General features: G+C 39.8%; 1 protein-coding gene across 1 annotated transcript in view; it reads right to left on the minus strand.

The window, feature by feature from the left end:
- LOC131248806 (probable polygalacturonase At3g15720) overlaps positions 1-4449 on the minus strand; it is a 34307-nt gene extending 29858 nt beyond the window's left edge. Inside the window, exons 1-3 of the mRNA XM_058249273.1 lie at positions 4258-4449; positions 2778-2897; positions 2290-2427 (exon numbers count right to left, since the gene is read on the minus strand). Of these exons, the coding sequence (XP_058105256.1) occupies positions 2290-2427; positions 2778-2897; positions 4258-4449 (450 nt within the window). The remainder of the gene's footprint in view (positions 1-2289; positions 2428-2777; positions 2898-4257) is intronic.
- Between the last annotated feature and the right edge of the window lie 13589 nt (positions 4450-18038).

The raw sequence follows: 18038 nt of genomic DNA on the forward strand, positions 1-18038 counted from the left end.
TTAAAAAACTAAGGGCAAGCCTCCTTAAAATTGCCTTTAAATCTCTATTAAAATAGTAGCAATAAGGACACTACCCTTGATTTTTTGGGGGGCCCACCATGATGTGTATGTGAAAACCACTCCAATCATTAGATGTCTAATCCCACTTTTGGCCTAGGACTAAAACCTGAGGTTGAGTTGTGATTCATGTGGGCCACACCAAAGGAAACAATTGTAAGAGAGATGTCTACCTTTGATTTGTACAGGCTCACTATGATGATTACATAAGATCTACTCCAACCATTAGATGTCAGAACAAAATTTACACCTGGAGCCCAAACATAAGGCCCATTCTTGATTTAGGTTGTCCATATTAAGGAAATAGTTTGAAGGGTGAGAGTTGTCATGTATACTCCTTCCAATTGTATGGTCCACCTGATTAACTAATGAGAATGATTATTAGGCCTGGGCCTAATATTAGGTAACATACCTAATGATTAGGGTGGATTTCACATAAACATCAAGATAGGGCTCACCCAAGCCAGTTACCCTTTTGCTATCTCGGAATCCCCAACTTATGTGAATAAATATATTGGAAGGCACTCCAATGATAATTACTTAAATTAATACTATTATTTCTTGGAAACCATTTGAATAAGGTATGGGAATGCAAATTTCATGTTAAGTATTAAGTTTTTTTTTATTTTAATAAAATAAAATCTCTTTTTTAATAAGGTTTTTCCAAATAAGTATTGAATAATAAGGTATTTGCAAATACCCATGTATAAACAATACATTTGTAAATAGCTACATTGTTAATTTTTAGTTACTATACACTTTCATTTTCAGTAAAAAAAATTTATAAGGATTGTTAACTTTTCCTTAAGATCGAGTGCCCATGTGGCACGGGTGTAGGTTAAAAAAAAAATAAAAAATTTCCATATAAAAGAGAATTAAAAGGTCTATGCTCTTCCCATAAAGATGAAGGAGAATTTTATGGCATATCTCACAGGGGTATTATTGTTATTTTCTAACAGTTGACAACTGAATTTATGAAAAACTAGCAGAATATGGATATTTACAACAATGATGAATTAAAAATATAAATATTAAGAAAGTATATATTTTTATATGGGTATTTGTAAATATTCTATCATTAATGCGGGAATATGCAAAAAATCATTTTTCAAGAAATGTGCTATAATCTTTTTGAAAGGTAAAGTTTTCTTTCAAATGTGATTCATTATTATTAAAATAATAGATACATAGTTTAATAATAATAAAATAATTTACTTAGAAAAACATAACTTTTCTAAAGGTGCATTTAGTTGTACGAAATTTTGCAATAAACTGTTTTGTAATTAACAACCATGAAATATCGTGATATTTGGCGCAACCAAACACCCCATTGATCAGAATTTACTGGGGATGGACCGGAATACCATGTGATCCATGTTGTGGTTTGATTTTACAGTTGGTCCATTGAGTACCACACCACCATGGCCCAATCCCTTCTCCACCATTCGATGGTCCATTGATTTAGTAGTAGATACTGAGGATCGGCATTGCTGACGGTTGATGACTAAAAACCATTAAAAAAAAAGAAAAAGAGTCAACTGTCCGATCCTTCTTCCACTATTCCATAGTTAGGATCATCCTTTTCAGATTTTGTAAGAATTGTATAAGGTGGGGCGCCTTATTGATCAAACCGTCTAGATTGTCCTAAGGGTTGGATAATGTAATTGGGTGCACTAGTGGACCCGACTAAGTTGTGATACATCCAAAAATTAGTGTAAGGGGTGGAGTGCTACAACTGTGATATGTACACAGTGTTTTAAAGAAACTAGAATTACTAATTCGTGTGAAGCCTTAGGGTGAGGAGTTTGAAAAACTCCTCACCCCTCTAACCTATATTAACAAGACTGGCTCCCAATACAACACCATGGACAAAAAGCTTAAGCCTCATCGTATCTTTTATAAAGGGTGTTAAGAAACGAATACCTCAACATCTCAATTTACAGCAATGGCATCACAACAAGGTAAATCATCTTCCTCTTCTAATCTCCATATCTAATGCACACAGGTCATTTGGCTATTCTACGTTCAGATCCAACAGATTTATGTTTGGATCATTGCCAATCCATGTTAGGAGGCAGAAAATGGAAGGTTGTATTCATCCAATCACCTCCACAGCCTAGTGAATTAAAGAGGTAAACGGATGCGTAGTTCAATATAGGGCTTTAATCCAAGGGCCCACCTGCAGTAGATCTCCTTAAAAGGACGGTCAATGATGAGAAAGAAAAAGATCACCTGAAAACGGATGGAACTAGACTTGCAAGGCCCATTGAAGGCCAAGGGTTTCAGTAAAAATGTCTTCCCAGCTGGGATTAGTACGCTGGGATTGGGCCCACCATCACCACACGCTGTCGCCCACGCTTTTAGTAAAGCCTACACCAAATCCAAATAATTGTATAGGAAACATTATGTTTTAATTAAATAAATTGGTAATTAGTTTCGTGTGGCCTTGCATGTGTGAGTTTTCTTGCTTAAGAACCATAGCTTAATCCATGTGTGTATGAATCTAAGCAAGCGATTGTGGTGGAAGCAAACTTGTATTTACACGCGTGCATGCACACACCTCACCATACCAAAACCTCCTCTTGTAGCTTTACAGAAATAGAAATGGGCTGGAGTGGTCCATTACACACGTGCATGAAGGCACGAGAATATGCACATACACGTGCGTTCGTGTATGCATGCACACGTAAAAAAAATAAACGTCAGAATAAGATATTTACTTGAGTATCATCAGATATGCCATTGCCAACAGCTCCAGAATCCAAAACATTGTAAATATTAGCAGAACCAGCGTACCCAAATGAAGCGATGCATAATATAACTGAAATGACGAAAATCTCCTGTATTGAAAATTAGGAAATGTTATTAATTTAGAAAGGAACCATCTTAAAGGCTTTTTTTTTTTCAATAAAACTCTGATTTCATATCTTAATATGAGGGCTCTCTTCTATGTGGCATCACGTCGAGATGAGCATGCATGCAGTACAGCGGATTGGGTGAGACCACAGCCTCACCCAAGACCGAGAACTACCCTTACAGTGGGGCCCACCTTGATGTATGTATTATCTATCCATGCCGTCCATCTGTTTTACCAGATCTTTTTAATGTATTATTCTAAAAAATTAAGTAGATCTAATTATCAGGTGGACTATACAGTAAGAAATAGTGTTGATTGACCATTAACGGGCCATAGAAGTTTTGGATCAAGCTGATTTTTTTATTTTTTTTCCCTTCATCCAAGCCTATATGACCTTATCAACAGGTTGGATGATAAATAAACACCACTTAAATATTAATGTGAGCCCTAAGTAGTTTCTAATGGTAGGACAGTCATTCACCATTGTTTCTCATGGTATGGTCCACCTGCTAATTCGATTTACTTCATTTTTGGGATGATTCTTTAAAATGATCTGGAAAACATTTGAACGGTGTGGATGCATGACACATACATCAAGGTGGGCCCCACGATAATGGGCGCACCTTATTATGTAAGGCCGGGGTCTCACCCAATCCGCTCTCCTTCTACGTGATATGGTGGGATTTGATTGGCCTGCAGGCCTTGTCAGAGATGGGCCCGGTCAAGACGATCCTTTCCCACTTTAATAAATTTTCAACAAGTTGTGTGGGCATGCGCCAATCAAATCCCACCACGTGGCTTCCATCTGGACAAAGATATCCTGCGATAGGTGCGCAAGGATGCAGGGTGGGGCCACTGAGATGTTTGTGAGAAATCCACCCATCAGTCCGTTTTTCGACCTCATTTTAGGACACGCGAGGTGGATCCAAAACTCAAGTGGGTCACGCAGGAGGAAACAATGGGGAGTCATTGAGAGCCGTTGAAATAATCTTATGGCCATAAAGGTTTTGCATTGGGATTTTTATTTTTTTTTCACTTCATCCCAGTGGGATTGACCTTATAAACGGTTTTGATGGCACATAAACATCAAGGTGGAGCCCGAGAAGGTTTCAACAGTCGGAATTTCTTTCCCCACTGTTTCCTCTCGCGTGACCTGTTTGAGTTTTGGATCTAGCTTATTTTTTGTCAAATGTCTTAAAATGAGCTCGAAAAACAGATAGAGGCCCGTGATTTCTAACCAACATCACAGTGACCCCCCCACTTAATTAGAACTGGGATTTCAACATGTTGTGTGGGAGCCAATCAAACCCAGCCATGGCTGTCCAGTCTGGACAAAGATATACCAATCGAAAGTAGATTGTCTGCACAGGACTTTGCAGCGTTGCACCCTGAGGCCACTGAGATGTTTGTGAGAAATCCCTGTCAATCTGGCTTTTCACCATCAGGTGGCACACCAGGGCCAGGAATGGATCCAACAAAACTGCAAGTTGGGTCACCTTGCAATGGAGGTCATCAACATATAGGTGGATCATCATGTGACCAGAGCCAACTTGAAGATAATTCTAGGCACATAAAAGACTTTCAGTTTGGCTGTGTACTATATTCCCCATGGGTGTGACCTATACAAGTCTGACTGGCATATATATTAAGGTGGACATGGGAAGGGAAACTATGAACGAGTCGGTAATCCTATACTTGGGGTCCCCACAGCTGGGTTTTCACCCGTTGGTGCACACCTATGTTGAGTTGAATCCGTCCACGAATCATTTTTTGTCACCAATCCTAACTAAAATGACCACAAAAAAGGACCAGATGGAAGTAATTGTCTAACCTATTAATCAAAGTTTGTCATGGCCTGGACCACCATCCTTTCAAAATTCACTGAAATTTTCTTGACATCCAACCTTCCATAGGTGTGGATCCATCATGATACCCAAGTATTAGGGTGAGAGAAATATCCATCACCACAGATGGGACCACATTGAACTTACAGGTTTTAGCCTCATGAATAATAGTTTCCCCAGTAGCTCCATCTGGTCATCCTGTGATTGTGTTGGAATTTACAGAGTCATGGTGAGGCAAAACCTATGGCCAGATGGATTTCCACATTGAAACTATTTGGAGTCCCACCAAGCTGGAGGTAGCACGTTAGCGTCCAACCGCTGTCTAGAGATCTCCGTGGCAGGCTAGAGTGTGGAAATGACAAAGAAATAAAATGAGTGGGAAGCTTGTAGCAGGGACTGAATGTCATGTGTGTATATTACATAGGTTAATGACGTAACAATGTGGAACCCTTATAATAAGTCACATAAAATAATCAAATATAAATCATCCTTCTTGAACTCTATGGCACGTTTGCAAACGGTTGGGCCATCCATGTTGTTTATAAAAATGCTGTCCATAAGCCACTCAATTCAGTGGACCATACCATTCAAGGACGTTAATGGATGTATACCATAAAAATGATATAATTGTTAGTGGCCTCTCTGAATGTGTTCCATCACATCCCGATTCAAGTGTATCAATCATTCGTGACCCATGCACCTCCAAACTATGCGCTGATTAGAGTTTCACATAAATATGAACCATATTGAAAGTTATCAGGTTATCCAGCGCCCGCATTTGTATATAGTTCCGCCATTTAAGGTGTAGGTCCAAATATAATCTAGCTCGATAACTAGCTGATACTATGGATAACGGATGGAATGTGGCACAGTGAAACTTTCTGAATGGACAAAGTCGACTTTTTTCACCACTCTCGTAAGTACAAAAATGGTGAGGAACCAAAATCATGCAAGCTGGGCCAGAAATTTTCACCCGTTGAATTCAATTCACACTGTTTCGTGTAGGAAATTACCGTCCTGGATATATTCATTTTTAATCAAACCCCAATCTAACTGTTAAATGAATGAGGACCAATAAAATATGAATCACGGTGGAACAGATACGGAACGTGTTCCTATATTAACTATACGTAACCGAGTCTTGCTCCAACGTGGTTTAGGTGGCTCACTAATCTTTACGTTCCATCAAACACTTCCTTCCAGGTATTTAAATTTTCTTGTACAAACGGATGCATCCAACCTCCAATGGTTGGTCCATCAGTGATATCTGTATATAGTAAAACTCAGTCCTATTAACCAGCTTATATTTGGTGTACCTTAGCTTGATTGCTTAAATTTGCAATTTATATACCATAAAATAATTAAAAAAGGTTGGATCGGCTAGATAAACGATGATACGTTGGGATCCCACAAGTGAACATTTCGTGAAGGGTGAAGACAACCGCGTATTGGAGTGGCAAGGATTTGCTACCCAGCATATCCATAGTGAAATGTTGGAAGTAATATGCGATGATAAACTTATGCGGGTCCAACGTTGTAATATAGATTTCTTCAATCGTCCGGTGAGGTCATTACAGATTTTTGGATGTAGAGATCCAAAACCAAGATATGAAATATAAATGGACACCAAATAAAGTGTGGTAAATACGCTTTGAACTTCAGGGGCCACAGGAAGATTTTCCCTCTGACGTAATCTGTACATCGTGATGCAAATAATGTCAAGGGCTCCTTGGAGTTTAAACGGTGGAGTATTCCACTTTTTATGTGTGGATCCATTCCTTTGTCTCAGGGTTATTTAAAATATTTGTACAAAACGAATTCCAAGATCAGCTGGATTGACAACAATCAATCTTGATTAGTGGAACGTTGCATCTCCTAATCGTACGGCAATAATTTGGCCCTGTGGTCACTTTTTGAGCATTATTGCTTTCTGTATTTTTAGTATAAAAATAGAGTCGTAGCTTAAATGGCACCATAGAACGATGATACTGGCACCCACCGATTGAAACCGTTTCTAAGGGTTAAGCGGGTTTTTGTACCTCAACTTTCATAAGTGAGTATACTCGTAAGTGAGTTAAAACCACATCATCCAGCCTAGAGTTCGAAAGTGTTGTACTCCCAGAGTTTCTATGGGGCGATTGCAATCCTACCCTTTCTGGTCCATTAACGTCTGTTCCGCTCACTTTTGAGCTTTTACCAAGATAATCTTAATATGGATGGCGAGTGAAATCAGTAGCCTATCTAAATCTCATATGGGCCTAATCCACGCCCGACGATTGTGGTTGGACGCATCCATTTCTAACTGGTTGGGTCCAAAGAAGTATTATCCCAATATCGTGATCGACTATGGAATAACGCTTTGGATGAATATGACTGGTGGGCCCATTGAAAGTATTTCTTTAAGTCGGCCATCAATACTGTTTTTTGTCATCCACCTCTTTCAAGTCAAGGATTACCAAAGAAAATCCGATAGAAGGCAGTGGAAACCACGAAATATGGACGATTGATCCTACCTTAAAATCTTGGGGGCCCAGAAATTTGGATCAATGCATGAATTTCATTGTTTTTCACATTTTCAGGTGGTGAGGTAAATTAATGTTATGGCATATACTTCATTTTTGGACCAAACCCCCAAGTTATATGTTAAAATGAATGGACGGACCAGATAAAATATGTAAATCACGGTGGAACACACCACAGGGAAGATGATTGCCTACTGAGTAACTCAGTACGCTACACCCTGCATGTCTCTGGCCCCGAACGGGCAGTTTTATGGGTGGGCTCACCGTGATGTATCTTTTTATCCGTTCCATCCATTCCTTTTCTCAGGTTATTTTAAATTATTTGTACAAAAACGAGATAGATCCAACGCTCAAGTGGATCACACCACAGATGAATCTTGTATTTAATGTAACTTGCATTTAATGTAACCAAGCTTATTATTTGGTGTGGTACACTTGAGCATTGGATCTGCCTTATTTTTGTTTATATACCTTAAAATAATCTAAAAGAAGGGATGGACGGCTTAGATAAACAGATACATCACGTTGGGCCTGCCCACAGAACCGTATGTTCGTGGTTAGAAAGGGGTGGGGTAAGACTGAATCCGCGTCCGATAGTTGAGAACGTGGCAACGGATTTGGTGCTGACCCCAGCATCATCCAGCTAGGTGATGTTCGGAAGTGGATTGCGTACTGAGTAAACTCTGTGGGGTTCATTGTAATTTATTTCTTCAATCTACTCCGTCCGTCCAGTTTACCAGATAATTTTTGGATGTGAGTCCAAAATCGAAGCATATCCAAATCTCAAATGGACCACACCACAATAAACGGTGTGGATTGAACGACTACCATTTAGAACTTCTAGGGGGCCAAAGAAGTTTTCCCTTCATCGTATCCGTGTAATCTTGTGAATACGTTGGATGACAAATAATCGTCAATGTGGGCCCTTGGAAGTTTTCAACGGTGGAGATCATTATTCCCACTGTTTCTTGTGGTGTGATCCACTTCATAGCTTTGGACATGCTTCAATCTCGGGTTCATGTACTAAAATATCTTGAAAAACGATTAGACAGCGTGGATTAGACACATACATCTATGGTGGGGAAACGGATTGCATCCTACCCTAATCCGTTCGGGCAGAAATCTGTGGATCCCATCGTGCTGTCATCGTTTTATCCACGCTGTTCATTGCTTTTCTCGGATCATTTTTCAGAATGGTAGTAAAAATGAGGCAGGTCCGTAGCTTCATTGGACCACACCAAAGGAAGCTGCATTGATAATGGCACCCACCGTTGAAACCTTTCTAAGGGCTAGCGTGATGTTTTTTTACCATCCAACCTATTCATAAGGTCATGTAGACCAGTATGAAGTTAAAACACAAATATAAGCCTAATCCGAAACTTCTGTAGCTCCCGAGAGTTTTTAATGGTGGACATTCAATCCCCACTTTGTGGTCCACTTAACGTCTTGGTTCCGCCTCACTTTTGGCTTCTTACCTAAAATTATCTGTAAATATGGATGGACGGAGTGGATAAAACCATTAAACCACTTTGGGCCCTACAGATCCCTGCCCGGACGGATTAGGGTAGGACGCAATCCGCTTTCCTACGGTGGCTCCCACGGAGTTTACACAATACGCTTACTATGGAAGTAATCCGCTTTCGTGATGCTGGTGCTGGTAGGGCCCACCGAAATGTATTTCATTTATATCCAGGCCGTCCATCTGTTTTTCAAGCTCATTTCAAGGCAGGAACCCGAAAATAAATCCGATAGGAAGGTCAAGTGGACGACACCACAGGAAAAACTGGAGATTGAACGCCTACCATTAAAAAATATTTGGGGGGCCACAAAAGCTTTGGATCAAGCTGATTTTTGTTTTTTCCATTCATACAGGTCTGTGAAACTATATCAACTGGTTAGATGGTACATAAACATTACAGTGGGCCATAGGAAGGTTTCAGCGATAGGTGTCATGATCCTTCCTGTTTCCTGCGGTGTGGTCATCTGGAACTTGGGATCTGCTTTATTTTTGAGCCATGCTCTAAAATGATCCGGAAAAAATGGATGGACCGCTTGGATGTAAAGGACGTACATAAAGGTGGGCCCCACGCACGCGGGGTGGTGTTGGGGTCACCACCCAATCTGCTTCTTTTTGGGTGGCTTTGTGTACACTGCGTATCCATAATGAGAAGTGCTACGGTGCTCTGAGTGCTATAAATTATAGTGCTCCCAATAGGACCAGATTACTTTGGACAGTCTAATAGATTGATCTGAACTGACCATCAAGTCCGCATCACATTTCACGGCCCACCGGGTAAAAATTTCACTGATTAAATTATCCAATCCACCCTTGATTAATTTGACCTTATTTTATTTATCCATCGTTTTCCCAATCAATGGATGGGATGGTTTTGATTTCGTAACAAAATAGAATTCTTAGATCATAAGAAATCAACGGTGATCCCTAACAAATAGGGGATCAAGTTGTTGATTTGACTTATTTTTGTGCAGACGATATTGATCGTTCATATTAAAGGCCATTGATGAAATGTGGTATCTGTTACAGCTGTATGAATTTTACATCAGAGCACATGAAATATCTGATGGACACAATGAAAAGTCCAGATCAAGGGATTGGACTCTCTAAATGACCCAATGCAACTTGGAGCACTACAGTTTATAGAGCATTTCTCGCATGAGTTGGGTTATCTTTTCGTTCTTTGTACACCACAACCTCACTCATTTAGAATGGCAACAGGTTGGGCCCATCACGATCTTGCCTTCAAAAAGAAATTTTGGGTGGGCCATAACTATGCTCTGAATATTAACCATTGGACTTTTTTTTCCGGTTGTGTCCATTTTTAACATATAAAGGGGACTTTAGTGAGTGGACGGCCTGATTTTTAGTCCCGTGCAGATATCTCCCACTACCCAAAATTCAATGAACTTTTCAAAATTAAATTCAAATGTTGTAGTGACGGAGCTTTCTACTAAGCTTCATTGAATGGTGACTGCTTAACTGATAATGCATTCCCCATGCATAGTAAAGTTGTTAATATTGTAACTTGTAAGAGGTAAAAGATCTTTTTGAGGTTTGCTGGAATACATCGGACGCATTGCAATAGGATTTCTGGGGACTATAGCCGTTGGATCTGGGATCATGTTTGGTGATCCAAACCAGTTACAAGATGGGCCTCACTTAGGTGGGGGGTTGCGAATAATTAAAGTTTCTGATTGGAATACTTTAGGACTATTTAAGTTCTTTTATTATTTATTAAATATGGACTCTCTATCCACCGTTGCTTTATGGGCCATGATTCAAAAGTCGTGAATTTTCCAATGTTCAAGATTTTTAATGGGGCCGTATTTATTTTGGTATTTAGTAGAATCAACGGTCTGGATCACTGCATATGACCCAAATCCAATGGATCTGGTCCCAGCATATTGCATAACAATACGTGGGGATTTATTCTACCAAACTTCGACACCGTTAGTGATAACTGTTCAATGCACCTTCTCTCCCGCTGTATGATAATGGCGGAGAGGAATCATTAGTAAACGGATTGGCTACTCCCCCTGCCGCCCGCCAGTGGCTGGTGGTCGGTGCTCTGTGGGCCCACCATGATGTATGTGTTTCATCTATGCCGTCCATCTATTTTTATAGATCATTTTATAGTATGAAAGAAAAAATGAGATATATATCAATCTCAAGTGGATCATATTGCACGAAACAGTGTTGAATGAACGTTGATCATTAAAAATGTTTTGGGGGCCATAAAAGTTTTGGATCAAGATGATATTTATTTTTTCCATTCATCTGGGTCTTTATGACCTAATCAATAGATTGGATGTCAAATAAACAGTATAATGGGCCTTAGAAGGATTTTAATGGTGGATATGCAATCATTATTGTTTTCCTGTGGTGTGTTCCACCTAAGTTTTATATAACTATCATTTTTTGTATTAATCCCTAAAATGATCTGTAAAAATGGATGAATGGAATGGATGAAAAAAATACATCATGGGGGGGCCCACAGAGCACTGGCCATCAACCATGGAGCTAGTGTCAAGGGGAGTAGCCCCAATCCGTCTTCAAATCTTTACGTGCATTTCCATCCAAATAATTATATATGTAAGTGGATTTCCCGTGAAAGGATGGTGGTGGGGCCCATTGCAATGTATGCGAGAAATCGGAAGCGGATTGCGTACTGAGTAACTCAGTACGGTAAGTGTACTGAGTAAACTCCGTAGGCCCCTGTGTCATTCATGCATTGTATCCACTCCGTCCATCTCTTTTAACACATAATTTTATGGCTTTATCCCAAAAATGGAGTATATAAAATCCTCAAAATGGACCACACCACCAGAAACTGTGTGAATTGAACATCTACCGTTGAAAAATTCTTGGGGACAACAGAGGTTTTAGATCAAGTTGATATTTGCGATTTCCCTTCATCCATGTCCTTCTGATCTTATGAACAGGTTGGATGACAAATAAACATCACTGGGGGCCTTAGAAATTTTTCAACGGTTGAAATCAATACTTCCACTTTTTCCAATGGTATGGCCCAGTTGAGCTTTGTATATGCATCAATTTTGGGTTGAACCCATAAAATGATCTGGAAAAACGAATGGACGACGTGGATAAACCACATACAATCGCGGTGAGCCCAATTGAGTTTACTCAATACGATAAGAGCGTACTGAGTTATAAGAGCGTACTGAGTAACTCAGTATGCAATCCGATTTCGCGAGAAATCAATTCTGTACATCCGTTTTGAGAACTCAATTTAAGACGTACAACAAAAAAACGAGGTGGATACCAAATTCAAGTGGTCACACGAGATGGGAATTTGGGAAAGAAATTCCTACCGTTGAAACCTTCCTAAGCTCCACTTGATGTTCATATGCCATCCAAACCGTTTATAAGGTCATTTCTAATGGGACGAAGTGAAAACATCAAAACTATAGCCTGATACATAACTTTTATGGCCATGAGAATGCTTCACCGGTGCTTATTGAATGCCCACTGTTTCCTCTTGTGTGGCTCACATAAGTGTCAGATACACCTAATATTCAATCTCACGTCCTAAATCGAGCTCTCAAAACGTATGGACCGGGTGGAGTTCTCACGAACATCAGTGGGCCCCAACTTTCATCCTTGCGCAGGAACTTCTTGCGAATCCTTTGGTAGGAAATCCGCGTCCATCTCTCTCTCTCTCTCTCTCTCTCTCTCTCTCTCTCTCTATATATATATATATATATATATATATATATATATATGAAAAAGGTTCTATACGTCGAGCTCATGGGAACTTCGCATGAGATCGAGCTGTGTGGGCCCCACATTGATGTGTGTCGAACATCAACACCGTGCATTTGATGGGTTCCCTTTAAATTATGGGACCGTATATGAACTCCAATGGGCCATACCATCTAAAATCATGCGAAGACATACATAAAACATATAAAAGCACTTGGTGGGGCCCACTTGAAATTTGGATGCATCTGAAATTTGGTCTGAACCCTCATCCAAGTGGGACACACATAATGGATGGGCTGAATTTGTGAACCACATCTTGGTGGGCCCAACAAATGATTATGAATGTTTTAATGGGAGGGTAAACCCTCTCAAATTTTGTATGTGGTGTGGCCCACACAAGTCCCAGATTGACTTGATTTTTAAGCCCTAGGCCCACCATGGAATGGTGCATCTAACTAATGGGGTAGATATTCGACATACATCATGGTGGGGCCCACACAGCTCGACCTCATTCGAAGTTCCCATAAGCTCGACAGCATAGAACCTTTTCCCATGCAGGGAATATATATAATAGATAAAAGATGAGATGGATGCGGAGTTCCTACCAAAGGCTTGGCAAGGATGGTGGGTGGGGCCCACCGAGATGTTTGTGAGAAATTCACCGCGTCCATACGTTTTGATTATATATATATATATATATATATATATATGGTTCCCCACTATGATGAGTGTTGAACATTAAAACCGTGCATTTGATGGGTCCCCTTTAAATTATGAGATATTTCAAAAATTAGCCATATATGGAACTCAGGTGGGCCATACCAGCTAAAATCATGTGAAGACGTGCATAAAATATATAAAAGCACTTGGTGGGGGCTACTTGAGTTTCGCATGCGGCTGAAACTTGGTCTTACCCTCATCCAAGTGGGACACACAATGGATGGGCTTTATTTGTGAAGCACATCTTGGTGGACCCAATAAATAATTGTGAATGTTTTAATGGGAATATAATCCCTCTCAACTATTGTACGTGGTGTGGCCCACCCAAGTCATTGATTGGCTTAATTTTTAAGCCCATGGCCCACCATGGAATGTTGCATTTGACCAATGGGGTAGATGTTTGACTCACATCACGGTGGGGCCCACACAGCTCGACCTCGACCTCATAGTGTGTGTGTGTGTGTGTGTATCCTTCTTGCAGATATCACCATGTAGAGCTGTACACGAACCGGGTTAGCTTGGTTAGCTCGCTCGACTCGACTCAAAAAAGCTCAATGTGACTTGGTTCGAAGTTGAGTTCGAGCCAAGCCGAGTTGATTTTTTGAGCTTAGAAATGAGTTTTAGTCGATTTCGAGCTGTCCCTAGCTCAACTTGACTTGGAACGAACCCAGCTCGAATCGAACTTGGATTGAACCAGTTTGGTGACTCGGTTACTTTGATATTGATGTTGTTCACCAAGTGTTTGATGAAATGATTCAAAGAAGTGTGGCCGGTGGCAAGGAAGGTATCTATATGAAACCAACACTTTTTTTTTCTTGATTTTTATGTTGCTTAGAAGGTATTTGATAAAATACCCGTAAAACCATTGCAACTGTCTCAAATATAATGAGATTTTGAAGGTGCAGTCCCGGTGTTTGTGGAAATGCTGCAATGGCAAACTCGGCTCGAACTGGCCCGAGCCGAGCTGGCCAATCAGGCTCAAGGACCAAGTCGAGCCGAGTTCGAGCCGATGTCAAGTAGTGGCCAAGCTGAGTTGAGCAGAGGCCAGCTCAACTCGGTTCAACTCGATGTACACCCCTATCACCAAGATCTTGAAAAGATTGTGATATTTTCACGAAATATTATTCAAATGATATTATGAAGTTAATATCATGAATTTTTTAGTAAATTTTAATTGTCCATTATTGCGTGAAATTATCCTGACATTAATTTTATTTATGGCCTATTTAAATTATGAAGTGCATGGGAATTGAAATAATGGTTCTTGGGAAACCTTATTTTTAGAGAATTGTATGAAAGTAAACATTGTTTTTCTTATTTTTCAACAAATTTTTTAAAAAATAAAAATTTACAGTCTATTTTCAAATTTATTGCCTTAAGAAACCTTAATTTTGATAACTCTAAGAAGGAAACATTGCTTTTCTTATTTTTCAACAAGATTTTTTTTTTTAAAATAAAAAATAAATTATGATCTATTTTCAAATGTATTGTAATTCATGGTCTATTTTCAAATTTATTGTTTGATAAAAAGAAACCTAAATAATCACTAAGATATGCTAGATAAGCACGTACATGTGACATATGTAGGATGCTTAAGATGAATGGTGATACATATCACATACATGCTTGAAGCTTAAATAGTGCAAACATGGTACATCCAAAATGCTTGAAGTTGTACAGTGGCACATGAGAGACAAGACAGGCATTAAATAATAATAATAATAATAATAATAATAATAATAATAATAATAATAATAATTTGTAACCTGAGTTTCTGAAGTTTGCAGCACAGGGTGTAAGAGAAGACACGCGGGGGGTGCAAGAGAAGAAAATAAATGGTGGCGCATGTGGCACATTAGCACATGTGGAACGTAAGAGAAAGTGAATGGTGATACATGTGGTACATTAGCACATGTGAGGTGCAAGAGAAGATGAATGGTGGTATATATAAGCATTAGCACATGTGGACTACAAGAAAAGATGTATGGTATCACAAGTGACACATTGTTGGAGTTGTACCCTAGATAACTAATGTGCGCTCTGATCCACGGATGTGATAGGATCAATTTTAGTCATTAATCTTAATGACTATGAGTCATTCGGACATATATGACATATCTTTAACAATATCTGGTGTTATCTTAAACTTACATAATATCAGTTATTAAGGGTGTACACGAGTTGAACTGAGTCGAGTTGGCCTCAGCTCATATCTTTGGAAATGACTGCCATGTCTTGCCACAAGGATCTTCTCTGGAACCTGTTACACCGAGAGTAGACAAAAGAAAGCCTGATAGGGGATTGAGAATTTTGCAGGCTAATCAACACAGTTAACATCTGGTTAGTAGCGCCAATAAGTGAAATGTTAATAGAGTTTTTAAAGAATACCCCATATTTTTCCCTATGAATTTGCATTAGAGAAGGAAGATTGAAAACCCAGCATTATGCCAGTCCGAACTCGCCTGTCATCGCTGATCATGGGCTTGAGGATGGCCACAATCCAAGGATTATGCCTTCTAATGATCTTAGAGGCAGTTCTAATGGTGGGGGCATTGCCCACCCCTCGGGCAGTCCACACGAGGATGCTATCCATCCATGATACATCCCATGTTCACAGCTTGCCTCTTAAGTCTTCTTAGTCTACCATTACAATCCCTACTTCTGTATTTCCCATTGCTTTTAGGATAATTCTGTGTCTTCTCTTTTTCTTCATCTAGGTCACTATTTTTTTGGGTGAATCTTGGTTCTTCTGAAGATTCTTATCCCCACGATCATGGATCATTGTGTTGTATATCCGCGCCGTCCATCCATTTCTCCAGCCCATTTTAGGACTTTATTGCAAAATTTAAGCAGATACAAATCTCAGGTGGACCACACCAAAGGAAAAAGTAGTGATTGAGTACCTTACCATTAAAAATTTCAAAGTGTCATCATAAGGTGTTCGTAATGTTTATTTTACATCTAACCTGTTCATAATGTCAAGAAGACCTGGATGAAGGAAAATACAAATATTAGCTTGATCCAAAACTTAGTGGCCACAAAAATATTTTAACGGTCATTCATCACTGTTTCTAATAGTATAGAGCACTTGAGATTTGGATCTTCTTAAGCTTTAGTATCAAGTCCTAAAATAAGATGAAAAAACAGATTCACGGCGTGGATATACAACAAACGCATCAACGTGGCCCCACACTGTTAGGGCAACACGCATTAAGGCATAACAGCTAATCCGCTACTGCTCACCCAAAAATGGTGCGGCCATGCCTCCCTCGATGTACGTATTCTATATCCAAGTGGTCCATATTTCTACGAATCATTTTAAGACATGAGCCCAACAATGAAGCAGATCCAATTCTCAAGTGGACCATACCATAAGAAATAGTGGTGATTGGCCATTAATGAGCTACATAAGTTTTGTATCAAGCTGATGTTGGTACCTAGGAAGTTTTAAACGGTAGGGTGTTCAACCATCACTCTTTTCCTATTGCATGGCCCACCTGAGATTTGGGTCTTCTTCATTTTTGGGGTCATACCCTACAATGATCTGAATAAAAACGGATGAACGGCGTGGATATAGAATGCATACATCAAGATGGCCCCGCGGTATGGGCGCCAGCTAATCTGCTCTCAGACGGGAGCGGATTGGCTACTCCCCCTGACACCATCCCCGTGGCTGGTGGTCGGTGCTCTGTGGGACCCACCATGATGTATGTGTTTCATCCATTCCGTTAATCCATTTTTAAAGATCATTTGAAGGCTTGGTACAAACAATTATAGGGATATAAATCTTAGGTGGGCCACACCACAGGACAACAATAATGAATGGATGACACATATACATCATGGTGGGCCCCACAGAGCACCGACCACCAGCCAATGGCTGGTGTCAGGGGGAGTAGCCAATCCGTTCCCCTCTCAGACAGCGCTGTGAGGAGATTTCGTAAGCGGACTGCGTGGTACATCTGTCGCCTGACTATGATGTACGTCTTATATCCAAACCGCACATCCAATTGAAGAGATCATTCCAGGACATTGGTCTAAAAATTACATAGATTTAAAGGTCAAGTGGACCTAAAAAATAAGGGTCAGATGAACATGGATAGACCCAGGGAAACATTACTACGAAAAATAAACCGAAAAAACGGTTTTCATTTCCACAAATTTCTAATTGATATAGATTTTTCATTTCCACGAATTTATTTTTGCTGTCCAAAGAGGCAGCCCCAAAAAAGAAGAAGAAAGCGAACTGCTACTACCACAACAACATTAGAGCCATTTAGTGTAGGCATGGAACTTGGGGCACGCAAGAAGTGCAAGGGGGCCCATGTGCATTGATGCAATAAGATGATAGCTTCATTCCTGAAACGGCAGGTTTAAGTAGAACATTGCCAAGAACAATATCGGTGCATCCGACGGTCTTACTACATTCTAGCTTGATGGCTACCTCCCGGCTTGATGTCCCATGAAATCCAATGAACTTCGCGTTGCTTATATCAACTGCCGAAGACTTCACACCCATCCATTGAAATCAAAATGCCATTACAAAACATGAAAAAAACATAGATAGCTTGTGTGAAAAATATAAGTTACAGCTATACTAGGTTGGATAGAACTTTTATACACCACCACATTTACTACGATTTTGATGTAGAGTGGGCTGCGGACACTTTCATAACCAAGATGAACCAGAAAAGGTCCAATTGGAGGTGGAAGTTATCAAGACTGTCGGAACTTTAAAACAAACATATCTTGCAAACCGGAATGAGTTACTTGACATACCATATATGATTTTGGAG

This window comes from Magnolia sinica, chromosome 1 (genome assembly GCF_029962835.1).
Source record: "Magnolia sinica isolate HGM2019 chromosome 1, MsV1, whole genome shotgun sequence".
NCBI lineage: Eukaryota > Viridiplantae > Streptophyta > Magnoliopsida > Magnoliales > Magnoliaceae > Magnolia > Magnolia sinica.